Source organism: Oryctolagus cuniculus, chromosome X, assembly GCF_964237555.1.
Source record: "Oryctolagus cuniculus chromosome X, mOryCun1.1, whole genome shotgun sequence".
In the NCBI taxonomy this organism is placed as follows: Eukaryota; Metazoa; Chordata; class Mammalia; order Lagomorpha; family Leporidae; genus Oryctolagus; species Oryctolagus cuniculus.
In genome coordinates this window covers 54,908,744-54,926,602 of record NC_091453.1, presented here as the reverse complement: position 1 = coordinate 54,926,602, position 17,859 = coordinate 54,908,744, and the positions used below count along the sequence as shown (strand labels likewise).

The 17,859-nt window shown below is 40.2% G+C and overlaps 1 protein-coding gene across 4 annotated transcripts in view; it reads right to left on the bottom strand.

Annotated features, from left to right (window-relative positions):
- UPRT (uracil phosphoribosyltransferase homolog) overlaps nucleotides 1-17,859 on the bottom strand; it is a 126,512-nt gene that overhangs the window by 13,403 nt on the left and 95,250 nt on the right. For 3 of the 4 annotated variants that reach the window (XM_051835089.2, XM_002721822.5, XM_008248849.4), the window contains exon 7: nucleotides 10,052-11,022. In XM_051835089.2, the coding sequence (XP_051691049.1) occupies nucleotides 10,916-11,022 (107 nt within the window). In that variant the 3' untranslated portion in view covers nucleotides 10,052-10,915. Of the gene's footprint in view, nucleotides 1-10,051; nucleotides 11,023-17,859 lie in introns of those variants that run through there. The other variant, XR_515197.4, reaches the window with a different exon arrangement.

Genomic DNA, 17,859 nt, shown 5'->3' with positions numbered 1-17,859 from the left:
ATATTTCAAACTTTATGCCAGAATTCCTAAGAACTTTTGGGGATGGATTACACTTTCACTCATCTTGAAACACTGAGATTAACAATGAATGCAACTGTCTCGCTTAGTAGTGGCCAAGATAGGCCACTAGTTCTATATTTGTGTAACTCTATACAGGTGGAAATGGACTGAAGGGAAAGCACTGTCATTGAGTCTGACATTCCTTTCAAAGGTGAAAATGTCTAGGTTAAAATCATTAACAAATGGAAAGAAAGAAAAGTAGTGGCTGGAAGTAAAAGAATGGATTCAGTGCTGGAAATCCAACATTACATTGGTTTCTCAAGAAAGGTTCACAACAGGAACCGGCACTGCAGAACAGTGGGTTAAGCCACTCTTTGAAATGCCAGCATCTCACATCCGAGTGCCAGTTCAAGTCCTGGCGGCTCTACTTCCAATCGAGCTTCCTGCTAATGTTCCTGGGAAACATTGCAAGATGGCCCAAGTGCTTGGGCCTCTGTCACCCTCTTGGGAGACCCAGATGGAGTTCCTGGCTTCTGGCTTCAACCTAGCCAAGTCCTGGCTGTTGGGGCCATTTGGACAGTGAACAAGTGAATGAAGATCTCCCCTCTGTCTTTAATTCTGACTTTCAAATAAATCTTTTTTTAAAAAAAAGACTAACAGGAAGAGAATAATACTCTATCTTAGCACAAGTATACCAGATGCCCAAGAGGGTGAAGTTGTATGTTTGCCTAGAATACCCCAATTTTTGGACTTTGACAAGGTCAAACGGAAACCTGCAAGCCTGAGTGGTATCATGCTGTGAGATATTCTGGTCATACACTACAATGATGAACAGAATTAATTGTTGAAAATCAAATGGAGCACAAGTAAATCACCAGTATCTTTTGATTCTTAAATTTTAGGCTACGTCTACCATACAGGATATCATTTGGGAAGAAGCTTCCAGGAAGTATCCCTTGGTGAATCATTAAACTATGCAGTGTGCAACTGCCAGACTGTTCACTAGATAATCTGTAAACTTTGATCACCAGATACCTTGACTATTATGAACAGAATGTAGCAGCTGCATGCTTGTTATGGCAAAGTGTGTTATGTATAAATACAAATCATCCGTGTTTCTGTGGCTTTAAGGATAATAAATAAAATAGAAACAAAGAGTTTCTGATGGAAATAAGGCAGTAGATGTCACATGATGGGCTCCAATTCTATGGGAAATGACTTCACCTTGAGACAAGGAAGGCATGGGGAGGACTTTATGGCACACTCAAAGCAAACCATACCTAAATGTGGCTACTATCCATGCAAATATAACCTTAGTATTGGGACTCATCATTTTTGGATACAAACCATGTACCTTTTATTTCTTTTGGACAGGCAGAGTTAGACAGAGAGAGAGAGAGAGACAAAGGTCTTCCTTTTCCGTTGGTTCACCCTCCAAATGGTCACTACGGCCGGCGCGCTGTGCCAATCTGAAACCAGGAGCCAGGTGCCTCCTCCTGGTCTCCCATGTGAGTGCAGGGCCCAAGCACTTGGGCCATCCTCCACTGCCTTCCCAGGCCACAGCAGAGAGCTGGACTGGAAGAGGAGCAACCGGGACAGAATCCGGTGCCCCAAGGGGGACTAGAACCCAGGGTGCTGGCGCCACAGGCGGAGGATTAGCCAAGTGAGCCGTGGTGCCAGCCCCAAACCATGTATCTTAACTGCACTCAAGCAACTGGTTCACAATGGCAACAATATGACTGGTGGATTAAATGCTGGTCCACAAGACAGAAGAGAGCTATGGGAAAGATTAATGTCAGTTGAAGTATCAAAGGACAAAGTGAATTCTCTTTGAATGAGCAGCATTCAGAAGAAAACGATGTTAGGTAGAATAGGCCAGTAAAAAAAGATACTCTTCCAGAAGAAAGCAAAAGGGTAGGAATCAGCCTGCAAAGCTGGTGAGGCTTTAGGGACCTGGGTCTGGTAGATTCTATGCTAGGACTTGTTGCTGATAAAGGGTCTGTACTCTGGCCCAGTAGAGTCGCTATACTATTTTAAAACAGATAGAGCCTGGGACCAGTGTTGTGGCATAGCGGGTTAATCTATCACTTGCAATGCCAGCATCCCATAAAATGCCACTTTGATTCCAGCCAATGCAGCTCCCTAATAATGCACCTGGAAAACAGCAGAAGATGGCCCAAGTGCTTGGTCCCTGCCACCCACATGGGAGACTCAGAGGAAGCTCCTAGATCCTGGCTTTGATCTGGCCCAGCCCTGGCCATTGCAGCCTTTTGGGGGAATGAACCAGCAGATGGAAGATTGATCTTTCTCTCTCTCTTCCTCCCTCCCTCTTTCACTCCCCCTTTCTTTCTCTAACTCTGCCTTTCAAATAAATAAATAGCTCTTTTAAAAAAGATAAAGCCTGACACTGCAATTGCACAATGATGCTACATCCTAGGCAATGACCCTTCATCAACACTTCTGGAAATCTTATGGACTTTCAAACTTCTAAGTTCTCTGGAGGCAAGAATAGCTTACATTGATGTACGCTGTCAGGCCTCACCCCACAAATGGACCAAAATAAGTTGCACCCTGTACTACAATTAGCAGGAATAGGAACCAGTCTGAATGACATCCTTATACTTACCTTAAAAAACAGCTGAGATCTACTATAGAATGACACACAAGGGGAGTCGGTGTCAGTAAAAATCATGTGAATTGAGACAGCTAGCTTTGTCTCCACATGCTATAAGCTGATTGTGTCCTCCTCAAATTCATCTTGAAGTGCTAACACCCAGAGCCTTAGAATGTGAGTGTATTTGGAGATTGGGCCTCTAGAAGTTAAAGTAGGGAGCCAGCGCTGTGGTGCAGCGGGTTAGCACTGTGGCACAGCGGGTTAACACCCTGGCCTGAAGCGCTGGTATCCCATATGGGCACCAGTTCTAGTCCCGGCTGCTCCTCTTCCCATCCAGCTCTCTGCTATGGCCTGGGAAAGCAGTGGAAGATGGCCCAAGTCCTTGGGCCCCTGCACCCGCGTGGGAGACCCAGAAGAAGCTCCTGGCTCCTGGCTTCAGATCAGTGCTGCTTCGGACGTTGAGGCCAATTGGGGAGTGAACCATCGGATGGAAGACCTCTCTCTCTCTGCCTCTCCTCTCTGTGTAACTCTGACTTTCAAATAAATAAATAAATCTTTAAAAAAAAGAAGAAGAAGTTAAAGTGAGGGCACTAGATGGGCCCTAATCTAATCTGACTGGTGTCCTTAGAAGAGAAAACATGGACACACAAAAATACACTAGGGGCACACGTACAAAGGAAATACCACATAAGGACACAGCAAGAAAGTAGCCATTTCTAAAAGCCAGAGACGCTTTAGAAATCAAACCTGCCAACGCCTTGATCTAGGACTTCTAGCATCCAGAACTGTGAGAAAACAAATTTCTGTTGTTACAGCCAGTCTGTATTTCATTGTGACAGCTCTAGCAGACTAATACAAGGACATAATCTGACTCAGAAACTGGAAATAACCAAAACCTGGTCAATCATGACATCTGTGTATCAGAACATTGGTATGTGGTCAAGGGCCAATTATGTTGGGAGAGTATAATAAATAGCTAATTCTTACTGACTTGTGGAATGAAACAGAGTTGCACAATAACTATTGTGCAAATATGGTGTAATGTTAGCATTGCTAGTAAAATTCAATTGCCTTTCATAAATAAGTCATGGGGCTGGTGCTGTGGCATAGTGGGTAAAGCTGCCGCCTGCGGTGCCAGCATCCCATATGATCACCGGTTCGAGTCTCGGCTGTTCCACTTCCAATCCAGCTCTCTGCTGTGGCCTGGGAGAGCAGCAGAAGATGGCCCAAGTCCTTGGGCCCCTAAACCCATGTGTGAGACCCAGAAGAAGCTCTTGGTTCCTGGTTTCGGATAGGTGCAGCTCCAGCCATTGCGGCCAATTGGGGAGTGAACCAGCTGATAGAAGACCTCTCTCTCTCTCTCTCTCTCTCTCTCTCTCTGCCTCTCTGTAACTCTTTCAAGTAAATAAATAAATATTTTAAAGAATAAGTCATAATACAGATATTGATAATTATATGCATTGAGAAATTTAAACTTTCTCAGGATGTGAGATCAATGGAAATTGATTGGCTTGAGGAAGAATTATATCTAGTTAAACATCAGCTAATCAATATGCTAAATGGTCCTATTTATCATAAAGTATACATGATAGCAGACCAATGGAAGAAACAATCAAATTAATATGAAATAATGGAGATGTATATAATAGTTTTATAGGATGGGCTAATTGCCTCTTCTAGTCTATCTCCATCTTGCACTGAATCCTTGAAATGTAGGACACAGATATTTTTACTATAGCTGTAATATAAGTGCTATACTAAATGCAGGTACTCAGAAAAATATAGTTTTCCTTTAAGACAGCCTAGGTCAAGGGCCAGGAGGATAGACTATGCAGGAAAGAGCTGACTCATCAGATCTGAGCTACTCACACCTTGCTTATTCTCAGAGGGTCTGTTTCAATGAATGGCACTTGTCTATCTACTGGGAATTGAAATCTTAAAATGTCCTGGTAAGGTTGCTTTGTAGACTTGGAATTTTGAACCACCTGGTACTAATTTGTCTAGTCTTCATAGACAATGTGACTTATGGAGAACACCTGCTTTTCTTCTGGTGGTCTGTTTTGGTAACTGCAATCAACCATGCAGGCACCATGTCCCTTTGTGATCAAACTGCAATGAACTCTGGAATCTTAGAATCCAGTGAGCTCCCTAGTAGACCACAGTTTACATGTGTTGCTAATCAACAGAGGAATCAAATGCATCCTATGCAGTTCCACTAGAAAAGGAGTCTTGCACACTTGTATCTGTTTGCCTCCAGACACTGCTCCACGTGTCAATTCCTTTTGCTGCTTTTGGTTAGCATCCTTTGGCTGAAATAAACCGTAACACCAAAGTTAATGACTCTGGAGTCCTAGAAATTTTGGAGGTGGTCTTGGGAATCCCTGATACAGGTATACTAGAAAATAACCTAATTAATATAAAAGAAGGCAGTAATTGAGATAAAAGACATATAGAAAACCAATAGCAGGGCTGGTGCTGCAGTGTAGCGGGTAAAGCCACTGCCTACAGTGCCAGCATCCCATATGGGTGCCAGTTCGAGTCCCAGCTGCTCCAGCATTTAAATATTCTGAATGGTGATTATATCTTTTATATTGTATTATATCTTTATTTATTTAAAAAGATTTATTTATTTGAAAGGCAGAAGGACAGAGAAGGAGAAATTATCTTCCATCTGCTGGTTCACTCTCCAAATGCCTACAATAGCTGGGGCTGGGCCAGGCTAAAGCCAGGAGTCAGGAACTCCATCTGCATCTCTCCTGTGGGTGGCAGGAACCCAAGAACTTGGGCCATCTTCTGCTGCCTCCCAGGTACATTAGCAAGAAGCTGGATTGGAAGCAAAGTAGCCAGGACTCAAACCAGCACCCTGATATGGGATGCAGGCATCGCAAGCAGTAGCTTAACTAGCTGTACTATCTTTAAAATCTCCTCTCATAAGTAATCTCAGATACAATATACAGTTAGGTACTTAAAATAGTCTTTCAGTAATAGCAATATTTATTTAATTTTACTCTGAAGGCAGAGCTACTGAGAGGAGAGGCAGAGATTTCTATCCACTGGTTCAATCCCCAAATGCCACAGTTGGATTTGGGCCAGGCCAAAGCTAGGGGCCAGGAACTCCATCTTGGTCCTCCACATGAGTGCCAGGGGCCCAAGCATTGGGCAATCTTCTGCTGCCTTCCTGACACATTACTGGGGAGCTAGATGAGAAACAAAACAGCTGGAGCTTGAACTGGCACTCATACAGGAGGCAGGTGTCCCAAGCAGTGGCTTAACTCACCATTCCACAATGCCTGCCTCTGATAATAGCAATTTTATGAAAGAATATTTGAGTTTGAAAATTAAAAAGTCACTTGAAGCTCATTAAGGACTGTCAAAAACCCATTTTATTTTTCCATTCTGTATAAATAAAAAGCAACCTATAAGCATATTTCCCTTATATTCAACTCCCATGACCAAATTTTCAGGAACTACTGAAAAACTTCAAGTACATGGTCTATAAAAAACAGTCTATAATTGCTGAATTATATATACTTTTGCTGAATATATTATACACATTTTTGTTTAAGATACTTTATAAACTAGTTACCTCTTGGAACATATTATGTAAATTATCTTTACTGTCTTTTTAAAATAAAATTAAAATTTGAAACTTAAAATAGAAGGCAAAGAGCAAGATGGGAGATTTAAAACCAATCATGGGGTAGGCATTTGGCCTAGCAGTTAAGAAGCCCATATCTCCACCGGGTTCTGTCCCGGTTGCTCCTCTTCCAGTCCAGCTCTCTGCTGTGGCCCGGGAAGGCAGTGGAGGATGGCCCAAGTGCTTGGGTGCCTGCACCTGCATCGGAGACCAGGAAGAAGCACCTGGCTCCTGGCTTCGGATGGGTGTAGCTCCGGCTGTGACGGCCATCTGGGGGGTGAACCAACGGAAGGCAGACCTTTCTCTCTGTCTCTCTCTCTCACTGTCTAACTCTATCTGTCAAATAAATAAAAAAAAAAAAAGATGCCCATATCCCATATCAGAGTAACAGGTTTCAATTGCCAGCTGTAGCTCCTGACTCAAACCTCCCACTAACACAGATCCTAGGAGGCAGCAGTGATGGTTTAAGTAATTGGGTTCCTACCATTCACATGGGAGACTTGGACTGAATTCCTAGCACCTGGCTTTGGGCATCTGGGAAATGAACCAGCAAATGACAGCTCTGTCTCTCAAATCAATGTTTTGTTTTGTTTTGTTTTGTTTTTTAGAAAAAACAATCACATTAAATTAAAAGAATGGAAAAAGATATTCCATGTTAATATTATTCAAAAGAAAGCTAAAATATTTATATTAACATTAGCCAAAGTAGACTTCAGAACAAAGAATATTGACAGGGATAAAGGGGGAATGCTTTATAATGACAAAGAATCAAATCATCAAGAGAACAATCCTAAAAGTTTATATACCCAACAGAGCTTCAAAATATATGAAGCAAAGACTGATAGATCTGAAAGGATAAACAAACAAATGCAAAATTTTAGTCTGAGATTTCAACATCCCTCTCCCAATAACAGATAGAACAAGCAGATAGGAAATCAGTAAACAGATGACTTGAACAACACTATCAATCCACTTAACCTAATTGACATTTACAGAACACTCCACCCAACAACAGCAGGATACATACACTTTTCAAGCACCCACAGAAGATTTACCAGGAGGGACTATATTCTGGACCATAAAACAAACCTCAATAAATTTAAAAGGATTCAAATCACACAAAGTATATTCTCTGACCACAATAGAATGAGAAAGCAATAGCAGAAAGAAATCTGGAAAATCCTATAAATATTTGGAGTTTAAATGATACACTTCTAAATAACCCTGGGTCAAAAAGAGGAAATAAGAAAGTATTTTGATCCCAGTGAAAATGAAAACGCAATATGCTAAAATTTGTGAGGTATGCAGCACATACCGTGTCTGGCTATTAAGGTGGCAAGAAGTCCCTGAAACAGCCCAAGAAGCAGACTAAGCCGATGGATGAGGAAAATCAAGCTCAAGCTTTCAAGCCAAAAAAAAAAAAAAAAAAAAAGAGGAGCAGAAGAAACTCAAGGAGCTAGGGAATGCTCTCCTGGCCACTTGTAGAATTAAAGAATCTGGCAAAATGGTAAGCTGTTCCCTGTGTTTCAAATGATGGCAACACTTGATTCCATTCCTAATCAAACATCTAGATTCTCTGTCATAACATCTAGAATGAATGAAATATTATCTTGGAGCCTGTTATATGTTTACAAATATAATTTTGTAAAAAAAAAAGAAAAAAGGTACTGAGGTGGGCATTTGGCACAACAGTTAAGATGCAACTTGGGACACCCTCATCCCATATTGGAATGCCGTGTTCAAAGCTGAGTTCCACTTCCAATTCCAGCTTCCTGTTAATGTGTACCCTGAGAGGCAGCAGATGAGGGTTCAAATTCTTAGGTCCCTGCCACCCACATGGGTGCCCCAGACTGAGTTCTAGGCTCCTGGCTTTAGCTTGGCCCATCCATGGCTATTGCAGACATTCAGAGAGTGAACCAGCTAATGCAAGATACCCACCCCCTCTCTTTCTGCTTTTCAAATAAAATGAAAAAATTTTTAATTGTGAGATATAATTAAATGTTTATAGACAAATTTATATCATTAAATGTTTATATTAGGAGAGAAGAAATGAATGAAGTCAAAATATGGTCCCCAGTCCAGCAACAACAGCATCACCTGGGAACTTACTAGAAATGCAAATCATCAGTCCCTAACCCAGATCTGTGGAATCCAAAACTCTAGCGGTAGGGCCCAGTAATCTGTGACCCTGCAGGTGAGTCTGGTACACACTCAGGTTTATTTAAAGATTTGTTTTATTGGAACTCACATTTCAGAAATGTCCCAGGTCCAAAGAATTGTGCAAGTAGTTTACCCTACAAATAATGCCTCATTTGCTTAAAACAGCCAAATTTTAGAAGACATAGCTACAATTTTTCTTGAAATCTGCCGGGGTAGAGGATAAGCATCAGGGGGAATATGATCCCCTTGAACAATTCTTACTGTTTATGCTAGGCCTTCCAGGTGGGAACCAAATGTAGTCAGCTCCCAATCATGTTCACTGATGAAAAGGAACAGAAACATGTAAAATCCAATGGAGTGATCATATAAAAATAATTTTCCTGAAATACGGTTTTTTAACCTACTCTTGAATATGAATTTATCTGATGTTCTATAATAAAGTCGCTTCAAACAAAATATTAAAGCCCTAACAAACACACTAATTCAGAAACATTAACTCCTCTAGTGGTAGGCATCATCTTTCCAACTAATTTAATGTCATAATCTCAAGGAGATCTGTTCTCTATCTAAATTTGCTGGCTCACATCTTTCCTGGGACAGGAAGATAATGATTTTGGCTTTCAATGGGCTTCAGTCACAGCTTCTACTAACCAGGAGTAAACAAGATCCACATTGTATCAAAATTATAAGTGACAGATATAGATAAGAATTTCAGTAACAATTTGAAAGAACACTTGCCACAGAAAGACTGTAAATTGGGAGATGTATCTATGACAGTCCTTAAAAAATAAAGGGGAAAATGCACAGTAAGGTTCTTCTAGTAGTCTAGGCTCCAAAGTAAAATATAATCCACTTTATACCAGGTCTCTTTTCTCTTTCCCAATCTTTGTTAATTTTTGTCAGCTTTAGTTCTTTCTAAGACATTGCCTTCTGCTCTTTGCTGTGCTTTTGAACAAAGGCCCACAACAGCTGCTTATGGGCCCCTGAGAGCATAATTAATCAAGTAATCAGCCAGCTACCACTGTTAAAATGTTTTAATATCAATGCAAAATGAGATTAGGGTTTTACACACAGATTTCAGAACACACAGATTTCTTTTCTTTCTTTCTTTTTTTTTTTTTTTTTTTTTTTTGACAGGCAGAGTTAGACAGTGAGAGAGAGAGAAAGGTCTTCCTTTTCCATTGGTTCACCCCACAATGGCTGCTGCGGCCAGCGCACTGCGCTGATCTGAAGCCAGGAGCCTGGTGCCTCTCCTGGTCTCCCAAGCGGGTGCAGGGCCCAAGCACTTGGGCCATCCTCCACTGCACTCCCGGGCCACAGCAGAGAGCTGGACTGGAAGAGGAGCAACCGGGACAGAATCTGGCGCCCCGACCAGGACTAGAACTCGGGGTGCCAGCGCCGCAGTCGGAGGATTAGCCTATTGAAACGTGGCACTGGCCAGAACACACAGATTTCTAAAATAGTTGCTCTTCCTTCCAGAAGCCTAAATAAGAATACATATAAATCTTAGGGATTTTTTTTAAAGAGCATGGATGTGGTTTTTCATCTGACATTTTAAAACAACTACAGTCAACAAACATGCAGTATAAGTAATTTCCAAATCTAAGGCCTTTAGTAGAAACGTCCAAATTAAAAATGAATTAAAATTTTAATTACTTTATTTATTGGCCTGAAATCCAGCAAGAATTCCCTCTTTCCCCAACACCTCAGAAAAACCACCAGCAATTCCTTTCTGGAGAATTGAAGGCACCACTAGTACTAAGCTCCCCTTTGTCAGTATCCAGACACCACTGGTTCCGTCGGTATAAATCAATATTACAGTTCAGTTACTGAAAATGTCCCATCACCTTCTTCACTGCCTTACAGCTTGGCAAGGCATTGCCTACAAGACACAGTTTGGGAAATGAGCCATGAGGGAAATAAAGGCATGACCAAAGAGTTAACCATTCATCCTGGGTCTGCCAACTGAGTGAAGTTAGTAATGGAAATGCAAAAATCTACGAGGCATTATTTTTTTTTCTCTTCTCCAAGTTACCAGCATGTATAGTACCAGGAAGTAAAGCACAGAGGAAGGTGGCAACAGTCACATACATGAAACCTCACTAGAGCTAAGAGCAAGCTAAATAAAACGCAAACAATACTGGGCCAAAGCTGTGACTTTTGTTTAGGTTTGCTTTGTGGTTACAAGCAACCTCTAAACTAAGAGGTTCATTAGGATAATAATAATGCACTGAGGGTTCAGCAATTTGCATTAGCAAATTATGAAAATTTCTATCTTATGTAAGAGTTCTGAGGGCTTCAATGTTGAATTTGGTGTCAGTAGTCAAGAAATTACCAAACAAAATAAATAAACCTCAAATATTTCTTTTTACTATACCTGCATCAAAAATTAAAACGCATCCTTAATATGTTGTCTCTGCCATTTCTCCAGTGAATTTAAACAAGTAGAAATTCAAAAACATAACTGTAATGATGCACAATAATATCTATTTTCCTCCAATAACTTAGTCTGTCCCAAAATATTTCTGTCCAAAATGTGTAGGTGCAACAGGATGAACTTCAGTAGTTAAAATTGTGATCTCTGGAAACTCTTGGATGATTGATTTGGCACCTTTAAAAAAAAAGAAAAATCATTGTTATGATAAGATTTTTTGGTAACACTAGTTGGAATTTAGGAACTTCCATATTCATTGTTACTATGTCTAATACTGACAGAGAACAGGGAACAACAGTCTTTGGATACATAGCCAGACATGGTTAATCTCTTCATTACATAATGTCTCAAATGAAGGGTCTGCAAAAAGTTCATGGAAAAGTTGTATTATGGAAAAACTACATGTGGATTTCATTATTTTTGACCAAAATCATCTCTTAATGCCATTTTCATCAACTTTTTGAAGTATGCTCATATGTGAAAAGCTTTGATAGCAGTTAGACTATCCCCCATCCTCTCATTAATACATTCTTAGAATCAAAATGTTTTATATCCAAGATTTGAAGAATAGAGTTACTCGGTTATAATAACTTTTCCCTTAAAGAATCTTGTTTTGCTTTAAAGGTGGCCAGAATAGAGTGAAAATAGTCCTTTCTAAAAAGATGATTACACATAAAATGTTGTTTTCTGAACTGGAATACTGTGAAACAAGTGCAAAATTTCTTCAGTGTGTCAGAGTACGTTAGCTTTTTCAGGAGTTACAACTCTACCTTTAGGGGAGGAGGGCAGGCAGAGAAAGGACTGGATGAAAGGGACTAGCTGGGACCCCAAACTAAAAAGCCATACCAAACCTGACACGGAATAAAATCTTTTTCTGCTATATGGGTTGGATATTGTGGCAAAGAGAGTTAAGCAACCCCTTGCCTCTTATGACACCTGCACCCCATATCGTAGCACTGGTTCAAGTCTTAGCTCCTACACTTCTGATCTAGCTTCCTGCCAATGCATCCTAGAAGGCAGCAAATGATGGCACAAATGCTTGGGCCCCTATCACATATATGGGGGAACTGAAAGGGGTTCCTGGCTCCTGGTTTCGGCCTGGCCCAGCCCCAGCTGTTATGGGCATTTGGAAAGTAAATCAGGGGATTCTACCAGACATTTAAAGAAGAACTAACTCCAATTCTCCTCAAACTATTCAGAACAATCGAAAAAGAGGGAATCCCCCCAAATTCTTTCTATGAAGCCAGCATCACCTTAATTCCTAAGCCAGAAAAAGATGCAGCATTGAAAGAGAATTACAGACCAATATCCCTGATGAACATAGATGCAAAAATCCTCAATAACATTCTGGCCAATAGAATGCAACAACACATCAGAAAGATCATCCACCCAGACCAAGTGGGATTTATCCCTGGTATGCAGGGATGGTTTAATGTGCGCAAAACAATCAATTTGATACACCACATTAACAGACTGCAGAAGAAAAACCATATGATTATCTCAATAGATGCCGAGAAAGCATTTGATAAAATACAACACCCTTTCATGATGAAAACTCTAAGCAAACCGGGTTTGGAAGGAACATTCCTCAATACAGTCAGAGCAATCTATGAAAAACCCACAGTCAACATCCTATTGAATGGGGAAAAGTTGGAAGCATTTCCACTGAGATCTGGTACCAGACAGGGATGCCCACTCTCACCACTGCTATTCAACATAGTTCTGGAAGTGTTAGCCAGAGCCATCAGGCAAGAAAAAAGAAATTAAAGGGATACAAATTGGGAAGGAAGAAGTCAAACTATCCCTCTTTGCAGATGATATGATTCTTTATTTAGAGGATCCGAAGAACTCTACTAAGAGACTATTGGAACTCATAGAAGAGTTTGGAAAAGTAGCAGGATATAAAATCAATGTACAAAAATCAACAGCCTTTGTATACACAGGAAATGCCACAGCTGAGGAAGAACTGCTAAGATCAATCCCATTCACAATAGCCACAAAAACAATCAAATACCTTGGAATAAACTTAACGAAGGACATTAAAGATCTCTACGATGAGAATTGCAAAATCTTAAAGAAAGAAATAGAAGAGGATACCAAAAAGTGGAAAAATCTTCCATGCTCATGGATTGGAAGAATCAATATCATCAAAATGTCCATTCTCCCAAAAGCAATTTATAGATTCAATGCAATACCAATCAAGATACCGAAGACCTTCTTCTCAGATCTGGAAAAAATGATGGTGAAATTCATATGGAGACACAGGAGGCCTCGAATAGCTAAAGTAATCTTGTACAACAAAAACAAAGCCGGAGGCATCACAATACCAGACTTCAGCACATACTACAGGGCAGTTGTAATCAAAACAGCATGGTACTGGTACAGAAACAGATGGATAGACCAATGGAACAGAATTGAAACACCAGAAATCAATCCAAACATCTACAGCCAACTTATATTTGATCAAGGATACAAAACCAATTCCTGGAGCAAGGACAGTCTATTCAATAAATGGTGATGGGAAAACTGGATTTCCATGTGCAGAAGCATGAAGCAAGACCCCTACCTTACACCTTACACAAAAATCCACTCAACATGGATTAAAGATCTAAATCTATGACCCAACACCATCAAATTATTAGAGAACATTGAAGAAACCCTGCAAGATATTGCACCGGCACAGACTTCTTGGAAAAGACCCCGGTGGCACAGGCAGTCAAAGCCAAATTAACTATTGGGATTGCATCAAATTGAGAAGTTTCTGTACTGCAAAAGAAACAGTCAGGAAAGTGAAGAGGCAATCAACAGAATGGGAAAAAATATTTGCAAACTATGCAACAGATAAAGGATTAATAACCAGAATCTACAAAGATATCAAGAAACTCCACAAGATCAAAACAAACAACCCACTTAAGAGATGGGCCAAGGACCTCAATAGACATTTTTCAAAAGAGGAAATCCAAATGGCCAATAGGCACATGAAAAAATGTTCAGGATCACTAGCAATCAGGGAAATGAAAATCAAAACCACAATGAGGTTTCCCTTTACCCGGGTGAGAATGGCTCACATTCAGAAATCTACCAACAACAGATGCTGGCGAGGATGTGGGGAAAAAGGGACACTAACCCACTGTTGGTGGGAATGCAAACTGGTTAAGCCACTATGGAAGTCAGTCTGGAGTTTCCTCAGAAACCTAAATATAACCCTACCATACAACCCAGCCATCCCACTCCTTGGAATTTACCCAAAGGAAATTAAATTGATAAACAAAAAAGCAGTCTGCACCTTAATGTTTATTGCAGCTCAATTCACAATAGCTAAGATCTGGAACCAACCCAAATGCCCATCAACAGTAGACTGGAAAAAGAAATTATGAGATATGTACTCTATAGAATACTATACAGCAGTCAAAAACAATGAAATCCACTCATTTGCAACAAAATGGAGGAATCTGGAAAACATCATGCTGAGTGAAATAAGCCAGTCCCAAAGGGACAAATATCTTATGTTCTCCCTGATCAGCACCAAAAAGGAGCACCAAAAAGGAAACCTGTTGAAGTGAAATGGACACTATGAGAAACAGTGATTTGATCAGCCCTTGCCCTGACTGTTGATGAACAACTTAATACTTTATCCCTTTTAGTATTTTTTGTTCTACTTAATACTATTGGTTGAACTCTGTAATTAATACACAATTATTCTTAACTCTTGAAACTTAACTGAAAAGTGATCCCTGTTAAATATAAGAGTGGGAATAAGAGAGGGGAGAGATGTACAATTTGGGACATGCCCAATCTCAAACTGTCTTGCCCCAAATGGTAGAGTTAGAAACGTGCCAGGGGATTCCAATTCAATCCCATCAAGGTGGCATCTACCAATGCCATCTCACTAGTCAAAGTGATCAATTTCTGTTCACAATTGATCATAATGAAAGGACTAAGAGTCAAAGGGATCACATAAACAAGACTAGTGTGTCGCTCCCCCTCTTCATGGAGGAACGACACTTAGCCCTGCGCTGTTCTTTTGTCTGCTCGGCCCTCCCCGGGTTTGCTGCTGGTTCTTCCCGGGTTGGCTACCAACCCTTCCACCTCCGTGGAAGGGCGGTTCCCCCTGCCACTTTCCCCACTTCCGCGGGGGAGCGGCACACCACCGGCCGGCTCTCTCGGGGGCTGCACAGGTGTTCCTTCAGATGTTCCCCGTGCATGTTGTCTCTCTCCTCCTTTATAGTCCTCTTCCACCAATCCCAACTCTGCTACCCACACGCCGAGTACACTGCTCTCCTCCAATCAGGAGCAGGTCCTGCTGTTTATTGGTTGAACTGGAGGCAGCTGTGTAGAAGCTGTTTCCTCCTCTCCCAGCGCCATATTGTGGGAGAGCAGATGCATAGAATAAGTCTTAATTCCAGTAACTTAGTCTAGTCCGAGTTGCTCCCAGTTGCTCCCCACACTAGTGTCTGCAAATACTACCTGATAGAATAAAAAAGGGAGAGAACGATCCAACATGGGAAGCGGGATACACAGCAGACTCATAGAATGGCAGATGTCCTAAACAGCACTCTGGCCTCAGAATCAGCCCTTAAGGCATTCGGATCCGGTTGAAAAGCCCATGAGAGTATTGCAGGCATGGAAAGCCAAGACACTCTGGCAAAAAAAAAAAAAATGACCTAAATGAAAGATCTCTGCGAGTGAGATCCCAGTGGAAAGAGCAGGTCTTCAAAGAAGGATGTACCTTTCTCTGAAGGGAGGAGAGAACTTCCACTTTGACTATGACCTTGTCTAAATAAAATCAGAGTCAGCGAACTCAAAAGGCTTCTATAGCCTTGGCAACTCATGACATGAGCCTAGGGTGATTACTGACGTCATAAACAAGAGAGTCAACAACAGGAGCTACTGTACACTTACTCCTCATGTAGGATCTCTGTCCTAAATGTGTTGTACATTGTGATTTAATACTATAACTAGTACTCAAACAGTGTTTTACACTTTGTGTTTCTGTGTGGGTGCAAACTGTTGAAATCTTTACTTAATATATGCTAAATCGATCTTCTGTATATAAAGATAATTGAAAATGAATCTTGATGTGAATGGAAGGGGAGATGGAGCGGGAGAGGGGAGGGTTGCGGGTGGAGGGAAGTTATGGCGGGGGGAGCCTTTGTAATCCATAAGCTGTACTTTGGAAATTTATATTCATTAAATAAAAGTTAAAAAAAAAAGAAAGTAAATCCGAGAATTAAGACCAATTCCTCCTCCCTCCCACCCTCTCTTTTTCTCTTCCTAGCACTCTTGCCTTTTAAGAAGATGAAAAATAAAAATATTTAAATTTTTTCAGTTATAATGTCAAAGAATATTATACTATTCTACTGTGTACTATTCAAACTAAAAATATTACTTTGTTATACCCAAAGGTGGAAATCTCAGATTTATTGGATTATCTCAATGCTTTCAAATGCCACCTGTGTTACATATAAATGGATATCCAAGAAAATCACCCTTTGTCACCACCAACATTGACTTACAGATAATTTTTTTATTATGAAGCAGCAAAGTAATGAAACAGGCCACAATTCCTTTACAATGGCCAGTTGAAAGCAGCCTTCCCAACTCAATACTCTATAGCCTCTTCAGGGTGAGATTCAGAATCTTTGGAGATGAGGAAACACCCTCACCAGAGAAGCCACTTATGAGGGAACTTCAAAAAGTTCATGGAATACACCTAATATGATGAAACTATTCATGGATTTCAATTTTTTTGCACCAAAATAAATTTATCTTTTAATTCTATTTTCCATGCACTTTTAGAAGTTTCCTCATATTTCTCTTTATTTTCAATTATGAAGTAAATCAATGTAGAACATTTAGAAAATAACCTCAAAAAGCTTAAAAATAAAATGAAAATCGCTTAGAATCTCACCATCCTAAGAGAACCACTATTACTATTATGTATGTATTCTGAAACCAAAATTGAAACAGTACTATGTATTTCTGTAGCTTATCATGGTGAGGAAAGATTCATTAAGTTCAATGTAAAATCAAAAATTCATATGATTTTGGTAATTACAATAGTCATGATTCATATTGGTCATCTCTAAGCCTAGTGAAAACATTGCACATTATTCTAATGCTGTTTTATTTTTTGTGCTACTTGTTTCCATTTACCATGTACATTTTTTATGTCACTAAATACTTTTTAAAAACATGATTTAACAGTTACATAATATTAGACCCTTTGAATACATACACGAGTGCTTCAAGAAATTCATGGGAGAATGAAATTACAATTTTGGTGCAAAAAATTCTGAAATACATGCATAGTTTATCAAAATACACATTTTTCATGAGCTTTCTGAAGATCCCAAGTATTATTTAACCATTTTCTTATTGTTTTTTATATACTTCCATTTTTTCCTATACTAAATAACTATACAACAAATATCCTATAAGCTATGTTTCTACATGCATCTATTATTATTTTCATAGGATGCAATCCCAATTCTCCTATGCATAGCAAAAAAGTTAGGATCTTAAACTAAGCACATTTCCTTCAGGAAATGAACAGCATGAAGTTCTTTGACCATGCCCTTTGAGCAGAAATCTTACAAACCTAAAAATTTTGAACAGAAGTCTTAAACACTTAAAATACTTCTGCTCTTTGCTACACACTGCAAAGCTTACCACAGAGCTCACTAAAACCCTGAGTTCTTGCTGTTTGGAAGTAATTCTCAGGCTTAGGTGGGGAGTCAAGAGGAAGCAGGGACTTTTTCCTTTTTTTAAAGATTTATTTATTTGTTTGAAAGAGAGAGAGAAAGAGGGAGAGAAAGAAAGAGAAAGAGAGAGAGAAAGAGAGAGAAGGAGGGAGAGAGAGAGAGAGAGAGAGATTGAGACCTTTCATTTGCTGGTTCACTCCCCAGATGGCCACGATGGCCACGGGCTGGGCCAGGCAGAAGCTAGGAGCCAGGATCTTCATCTGGGTCTCTCATGTGAGAGGGCCCAAGTACTTAGGCCATCTTCTGCTGT